The 8,078-nt window shown below is 42.9% G+C and overlaps 1 protein-coding gene across 1 annotated transcript; it reads left to right on the top strand.

The window, feature by feature from the left end:
• The first annotated feature begins 229 nt into the window (after nucleotides 1-229).
• LOC134147837 (1,25-dihydroxyvitamin D(3) 24-hydroxylase, mitochondrial) lies at nucleotides 230-7,789 on the top strand. The gene is made up of 12 exons (XM_062589354.1): nucleotides 230-454; nucleotides 550-740; nucleotides 984-1,077; nucleotides 1,755-1,851; nucleotides 2,729-2,820; nucleotides 3,604-3,715; nucleotides 4,922-5,067; nucleotides 5,415-5,581; nucleotides 5,762-5,840; nucleotides 6,458-6,652; nucleotides 6,762-6,873; nucleotides 7,719-7,789. The coding sequence occupies exons 1-11, from the start codon at nucleotides 230-232 to the stop codon at nucleotides 6,870-6,872; spliced, it is 1,509 nt and encodes a 502-aa protein (XP_062445338.1). The 3' UTR covers nucleotide 6,873; nucleotides 7,719-7,789.
• The last annotated feature ends 289 nt before the right edge of the window (nucleotides 7,790-8,078 follow it).

Raw genomic sequence — 8,078 nt, 5'->3', positions numbered from 1 at the left:
CGGGGGCGCGGGCGGCCCGCGAGGCTCCGCGGCTCTGGCGCGGCGCCCTCCCGTCTCGCCTGAACCCTCCGCCGAACCGCCTGCCCCGCAGCCTGCCCGGGCCACGCCGGCCGGCCCCACCTCACCCCACCCAGAGCTCCCATTGGCCCCCGATTAAAGTCCAGCGAGCCTCCCCGGTGCTATATATACATATATGCGCCCGGGCGGATGGGCACGTCTCGCCGCGGCCATGGGCGGCTGCAGCATCCTCCTGCGGCCCCGCGCGCTCACCTGCGGCCGCGCAGCTCCCCCGGCGGCGGCGGCACCGCGCCCGCGGGCCGCCTCCTCGCTGTGCGCGGCGCGGAGCCGCGGGCACCCCCTGGCCGCGCTGCCCGGGCCCCCGCGCTGGCCGCTCATGGGCAGCCTGCCCGACGTCCTCTGGAAGGGGGGGCTCAAGCGGCAGCACGAGACGCTGGTGAGCGGGCCGGGATGGGCCGGGCCGGGCCGGGCCGGGTGGGATGCGGAGGGGGCGCCCGGCGCTCAGCGCGCTCTCCTCTGCTGCCCCCCCAGGCCGACTACCACAGGAAATTTGGGAAGATTTTCCGCATGAAGCTGGGGGCTTTCGACTCCGTGCACATCGCAGCCCCCTGCCTCTTGGAAGCCCTGTACCGGCGGGAGAGCGCCTGCCCCCAGCGCCTGGAGATCAAGCCTTGGAAAGCCTATCGCGACTATCGCGATGAGGGCTACGGGCTGCTGATCCTGTAAGTGGCGCGGGGGAGCGGCAGCAGCCGGGCGGGGAGGGTGCGGGGCTGCCCCGGCGGCTCCGGCGGCTCCGGGGATGCTGCGGCGGCCGGGGCGAGCCGCCGCGCTCTGCCCGCTCCCCGCGGGCCGTGACATCCCGCGGCACGTGCTGCGCTTTCTGGTTTGGGCTTGTTTGTTTGTTTTTTTTTTTCCCATTTAACCTACGCTCTCTTCTCATCCTTGCCGTCTTTAATTCAACCCAGGGAAGGAAAGGACTGGCAGAGGGTAAGAAGCGCCTTTCAAAAGAAATTAATGAAACCAGCGGAAGTTGTGAAGCTGGATGCCACCATCAATGAGGTACTGCGACTCCGAGAAGCTCTTTCTCTCCCCACACTCCTGGGAAATAAAACTGGATCAAGTGATCTGGTTTACCTGGATAGCTACTGAGCTGCTCTACCACGACAACAGTATGAATTAGCACTCTAAAACTACTCAGGGAATAATAGGTACAGAGTGAGTACCAGGGTCTGACCAAACCTGTAGCTGAGACTGTCTGTACAGACAACGAGATTACTCCACAGTGACATCGGCTCCTGCAGAGCTCTGGCTTCCTTCGCTGGCATTCAGCGTTTTGTGCCTTTTCCCCTTTGTTCTTGTATTCCTCCCCCCGGGAATGACTCTCTCTTTAACCTCTACGTTCCTCACTGAGTTTGAGGAGCATCAGTGATAAACAGCTTAATCCTCTATTGGGAAACTCTGTGGTGTTATCCCGGTGTCTGACAGAAGCACTTCATCCCCACAGAGGAAACTTGTTTCATCCAAGTACAAACAGTAATAGGATGAGAGTCATGCAAAATCCAGATACAGTAACACAAGGGAGACTGAATCTTGTTCAAAAAACAGGAAACTTAAGTATTCCTGTTTTATGTGAGATTGTCAGGTATTTAAAAGATAAATGAAAATGTTAAATTACCTGGGATTTCTATTAGATGGTCTCCTCTTTAATCTCTTTTTTTCTTCTCTCCTCTACTTAGGTCCTGGAGGACTTCATGTATAGAATGGATGATCTCTGTAATCACAAGGGACAAATTCAAGATGTATATTCAGAATTCAACAAATGGTCATTTGAAAGTAAGTTTTTGTTTTTTCCTCTGAGAATGATAAGCATATTCTACCTGTCATAGCATTTCAGATAGGGTGAAACCAGTTATGACAGTGTAGGCTAGTTATTTCTGAACTATACATCTAAAACTTGTGGGAATCACAGTGCAATTCTCCAGACAGTTATCCAGAAAGCAGCCTCCATCTTTAGAAGTCTTTCAGAGTAAACTAAGGAAGCATTAACTAGGAATGACTTCTGGCAGAAGGAAAAGCTACATCAGAAGGCTTCAGCAAAAAAGCATGGCCAGGTGTAGTGCTTAATGCAACAAGCTCGGCCAGATGCCTTTTGCTCTGGGCTGGCCTCTTGAGTTCCTGAAAATGTTCTTCACCCTTGTCAGTGGTGGTGGCTGCTTTGGGAAAAGGAGGAAGAGGAAGTGTCAGCTTAAAAAATAATAATAAAATAGAAAGCAGGTGAAAAGAGATGGAAGCTGCTGGGGTGTGTCCAGTTTGCGCCAGTGCTTGCAAGTGATTTCTAGCTGCGGAGGGGAGCACTGGACTAGATGGCCTCTTCAGGCCCTGCGACTCAGCTCTCTTCAGGAGTGTTGCTTAATAGCTTAGCTGCCAAATACACCAGCCATACCTGGCAGAATGATCTGCTGCTCATATGAGGGGATCAGTGGTTCCCTCATTTGTGAAGAAGTGCTGCTGAAAGGGCATGACAGCTAGATACTCCTGCTGCAGTGGGTCTAAGTCAGCTGGGCAGAACATATTTTGAACTGCATTTCTCTCAGGTATGTATCATAGCGCAGAGAATGTTTTTCAGCGGGATAATCCAAATGGTGTGATGGAAATAAATGGTGGGCACCTTCTCCTCTATATCATTTAAGAGAATATTGCTCAACAACAGGTATCTGTCTGGTGCTGTATAGGAAAAGATTTGGTCTCCTGCAGCATGATGTAGAAGAAGAAGGTTTGAACTTCATCAAGGCTGTAAAAACGGTACGGAAGAGATGCCTTAGTCTTTACCTGGGGCTGTAGTCATTTTCTGAAAGGGTAGTGGTTTAAGTAAGTCCCCTAGAAAAAAGAAACTCAAGCTTCTGGTTTGCATCCTTGCACATCTGAGGCCCTCAAATGTGCAAAGCTAGTAACTGACCATCTGATTGTCCAACTGACAAAAAGCCTAAACCTGTGGGGTGAAAATGCTGTATAGGCATCAGGGTGATCCCTGAAATACAGCTGCCAGGTTGGTCGGTTAATTTTCTTCTCCCTCATAGACACCTGCTGTGCAATGCTGCTACTTATGCTGGGTAGGACTTCTGGAGTTCTGTAAATATGCTGGATTTGGAGGTTAGTCACTCTTGCAAGCACACCTACTGGTTGTCTTGCTGCATCTTGGACTCTGGTGATGTTTATCTCACTAATTTTAGCCATCTAAAAGATAGCCTTCTGGCCTGGCCTAGTAGCCAGTCAGCTCCATCTGTACTCAGTGGAGAGAGAGGCCTTGCCAAAGGATGGTTTGTACAATTCTAAAACAGGTGCCTAAAATAAGTAGGATGAATCACCTACTGTTGAAACCTCTTACTCTCCACTGACTATACCTAGTTTTTAGATCAATAAGGCCTAGTTAGGATGAATCCTACCTTTTCTATCTAGGACAGAAATACTATCAGAATCCTGAATTTTTGATCTAGTGAAAATTGCTTCCTATTGCAGTCTAATTTTGTTCACAAATTACAGACAGGTAAATTAAGAAAGATTTCAAAAGCTGTTTCTCTACCACAGATGATGGCTACTTTTGGAATGATGATGGTGACCCCAGTGGAGCTTCACAAAGGTTTGAACACAAAAGTCTGGCAAGCTCATACTAAAGCATGGGATAATATATTTAAAACAGGTTATTATTATTTTTTTAAACATAACTTCTCTCTTTTCTCTTCTGCTCTGTCTCCCACTTGGTGGAATTAACTTTCTTTATAATTGTTATGTCTTACTCTGCTGCTGTTTGCTACCGTGAGCACTGATTGAGATACCTTTGCTGCTGCTGACCATAAACCTCTTGATTGCAAGCATGGGAGCACTGTTTTCTTATGACTAATGCTTAGCACTGGTTGTGTGGCAACACCCCAAATCCAAAGAAGCTCCAGAAATTAATGAGCCAGCAAAGCTGAGTCCAACTGAGTTATTATAGAAGTATAGAGCTGGAAAGGATATATCACTTTAAAGGCAAGGTATACACCTTGTGAAAAGTAAGGAAAGGAAGGGCAGTTTCGCTATTGAGAAACAAGAATTTCACACGCAACAAAAGTTTGTTTACTAAAAAAGAAATCATGTTTTCTGAGTAACCTGGAATATAGTTGTAAGTCTTAAAACAGAAGCAATTAATCATAAGGTACAACTTGGCTTTCTGACAGAATTTTCTATTAAGACAGATTGGCCTTCAAGATTGCAAAACTTACTCTAACTCCAAATATGAAGTTCATATTTTTCAATTTTTCCTAGACAGTGATAATTCTAGCTAAAGATTAAGCAAGGCTTTGGTTCGTTTATTATTGTAATGCTGAGCGGCGTATTTCTCTTAAGTATCTGAGTACCTTATACTTCCGGGGGTTTCATCACGCTAGCCATATGTGTACTTATTCTATTGCTTTTTAGTTTATGGGGGTTAAGAAAGACATTAAATCAGTCTTGTTCCAGAACAAACAGTTGGCACCTTCACTTGACATGAACAGTTCCTTACTAAGAACTGGTCTTAACTACTGGGATATTCATGAGAAAGGGTGGGCAAAATGTAGTCAACAGTATTTTTAAAAATGCACATAGAGATGGCATTTATATTTACCTTCCCATAGTAAATCCAAGGCTTAAACTTCCCTCAGGGAGCCTGAGCACTAAAATTTTATCTCTCTGTTTTTTAACGTCTTGATTCCCTTTGAAAAGCCAAGCCTGTAAGTTTTACACACTTGTATTTCTGGTCTGCTAAATCTGTCGCTCAACACATTACTGATTTCCTTTCCTAATATTAGAATGCAGAATTCCTAGTAGTTTTCAGAAGTTTCGTTTTCAGATGTTTATTAATTACCTCCTGTTCTTCCCTCTTCAGCTAAGCATTCAATTGACAGTCGACTGGAAAAACATTCTGCAAACCCTCATGAGGATTTCCTGTGTGACATCTATGCTGGAGGACAACTTTCCAAGAAAGAGCTATATGCTGCCATTGCAGAGCTCCAGATTGCGGGAGTTGAAACGGTAAACCTGACTGTTGAAAAAAACATTTTTTTTTTAATTAGCAGCCTTGCAACTCTCTGCTTTCCTCAATAACCTGCAAGAGAACAAAAATGTGATAGTGAGCTCATCTTGTAGTTGCTTCAGTGGCCTGAATGCAAGTGAAACTTTACCTGGAAAAATTCTTTATCCTCTTGCTTTCTCTCAGAGAACAACTGAGATGGCTCATAATCTCTTAGACTCAAAAAATCCTGTTAGGCAGTGGCCACCCACAAAGCGCTCATGTTAGAAACCTAGCTTTGAACTTCTGGGAACTTCTTGTTTCTGTCACCTTAAGTGGAGATCTTATGTTTCTTTTTGACTTGTTTCAGACTGCCAATAGTTTACTGTGGGCTTTGTATAACATTTCACGCAATCCACATGTTCAGCAGAAACTTTTTAAGGAAATACAGAGTGTTTTGGCTGCTAATGAGAGTCCAAGTGCTGAGAACTTGAAGAAAATGCCTTACCTAAAAGCATGTCTGAAAGAATCCATGAGGTAAAATTTTCAAGTAACTTGCAAAAAGTAAATCATCAGTTTTACCATCTAGTCTGCACTATGCAGAAAGAATTGTCTACTACATATAATTTGGGTACCCTGTTATTTAATGTAAACTATTACACATACAGGAAGAAAAAAATGCTGGCAATTTAACACATTTTGTTTCTTTCACTGTAGATTAACACCATCCGTGCCATTTACCACTCGTACTATTGACAAAGAAATGGTTCTAGGAGATTATGTACTACCCAAAGGGGTAAGTCAATTTGGTTAGTTTAAGTATTTCATTGCAGTTTAATTGTCCTCTAAAACACTGAAGCTTGTCATATTTCGATCTCAAAATGACCTTGTTGAAGGACTAGCTCCTGAATAAGGTTTGAATGAGAAATTTGAGTCAAGAATTCCCATAAATTGAGAACTGTTTAAATGTAGGACAAAATTAAATTAGAGGAGATGATACTCTGACTTCAGAAGGATGGTTGTCTCTCTCTTTCTCTCTCTTCTTCTACATTTTCTGTTTTCTTTCCTAATAGCTTTATTTCACAAACGGAAACAAATCAGTAGCTTCCTATTTAGTCACCTCTCTAGAATGTGTCCTGATGCAGTTTCATGGTGTTGTACCTGCTTGCACAACTGTTGAATTTAGACAAAAATATTATAGTGTGGGAATTCAAGATTTTTTTTCTCAAATTTTCCACACTATTTTTTGAGGAAAATGACCTTTACTGTGTTTGAATGAATCTTTAGAGAATTACAAGACTTTTCAGAGGAAACTCCTTGCCTCTGTAGTTGCATTAAATTTTTCCACTAAAACGCTGATTCGCTTGGTAGCTCCAAGCCAATTTGTAATTGTGTCTATTGCTTTGTTTATAGACAGTACTAATGATAAATACCCATGCATTGGGTTGCAATGAAGAGTACTTTAACGGCTGGACTCAATTTAAACCAGAGCGCTGGCTCCAGAAGAACTTAGTAAATCCTTTTACTCATGTTCCATTTGGCATTGGGAAGAGGATGTGCATCGGACGTCGCTTAGCAGAACTACAACTTCATTTAGCCCTCTGCTGGGTAAATACTCTCAAATGGCATTCTTTACACAATGTACAATTGTTCAAAACCTATCCTAATCAGATAGTCTAGAAGCCAAAACATGCTAACTGAAATGTTTGTGTTTCAGCTCATTCGCAAATACCAAATTGTAGCAACTGACAGCAAACCAGTAGAAACACTCCATTCAGGAATACTGATTCCCAGCCGAGAGCTTCCCATTGCATTTCAAAGACGATAAGGTATGTGCATAAGGGTCTCCTGAGTATGAGAGACTTATCTTCAAACCTCAGTCAAAATTTTCAAAGAACTGTGAGTGAGAGTACAGACTTTTTATCTGTGCTCTATTCTTACAGTGTGAGATTATTAAATGAAATCATGTTTCATTACTTTTAACAAAAAACTATTTTATGCAATACAAATGGCAAATATTGTATGGCCTATTTCTGACATTCGCATTCTAGTTTGCGATGCACAGCAGAAATGGTGGGGAAAAATTAACCAATATATACTACTGGGGAAAATAACCATTACTTTGCTATAACATAATGCAATTCTCCACTCTATTTCTAGAATATATCTCTTGAAAAATAGCATTTGATTTTTGAGCATCTGTGTTTAGACTGTCTTCTGGATGTCCAAATTAAAAAGAAAATGCCCTAGTCAAGGAATAGTATACCAGTACACTAAAGAGCTTAGATTAGAAAACTTATTTCAGATTTTAGGCTGAAAGGCAAATAAAAGAACCATCTTTGCACAAATGGTAATAGAATGTTGCAAGCTTATTATGCGAGTCTTCAGTTTCAAAAATGTGAATGTTAGATTTTCTCTGTTCACAAGCTTTTTGTTAGCTTATTTATATACAATCTAAACTGGAAAATTGGGCCTTGGATATAGGATTAAGATGTCAAGTTAGAAATTAAGTGATGTTTAACTAGTATGTGAGATACTACTTGGTTGGCCAGTATCACTGGAAAAATAACCCAGATTGATTTGAATAAGGGTTCTAACTGCGTTCTGAAGTTTGTTCAGTTTCCTTTAAATAACAGGTCACTATATACTTTTTCCCCCCCTCTCCCTCATATAGGTCATAGAAGACAAATAACAATTCTACTGCTGCCTTTACTGAAGACAACATATACCCACAGGAAAAGCCAAAACCTATGATAACCAATGGAAAATTGCAACAGACATCGCCTGACCAGTCACTGAGAGACGGAAATAGTGTTGACGAAAGCTCCAATATTGTTTCTTTGGGGAATGTGGTTAGTTAGTTCAGCTTTACTTAGCAGTGTCAAAAGGAAAGAAGAAATACCATGCACATTCATATACCTGTGCAAATACAGTGATTTAGTGCAGCCATGGGATTCTGCAGGAAAAAGTTTGATAATGAGCTGTGGAGTGGTTATATATAGCTCTTAATAGTGCACAGTGAAATTATTGCAGC

Source organism: Rhea pennata, chromosome 16 (assembly GCF_028389875.1).
Source record: "Rhea pennata isolate bPtePen1 chromosome 16, bPtePen1.pri, whole genome shotgun sequence".
NCBI classification, from domain to species: Eukaryota; Metazoa; Chordata; class Aves; order Rheiformes; family Rheidae; genus Rhea; species Rhea pennata.
The sequence above is the reverse complement of the archived record's forward strand: the minus strand, read 5'-3'. Positions and strand labels throughout refer to the sequence as shown.

Bases quoted from the DNA above. Each gene is read 5' to 3' on its own strand.
- LOC134147837 (XM_062589354.1), top strand. From the start codon at position 230: ATGGGCGGCTGCAGCATCCTCCTGCGGCCCCGCGCGCTCACCTGCGGC. The intron at 5,582-5,761 runs GTAAAATTTTCA...CTTTCACTGTAG, and splicing joins TGTCTGAAAGAATCCATGAG to ATTAACACCATCCGTGCCAT. The intron at 5,841-6,457 runs GTAAGTCAATTT...CTTTGTTTATAG, and splicing joins ATTATGTACTACCCAAAGGG to ACAGTACTAATGATAAATAC.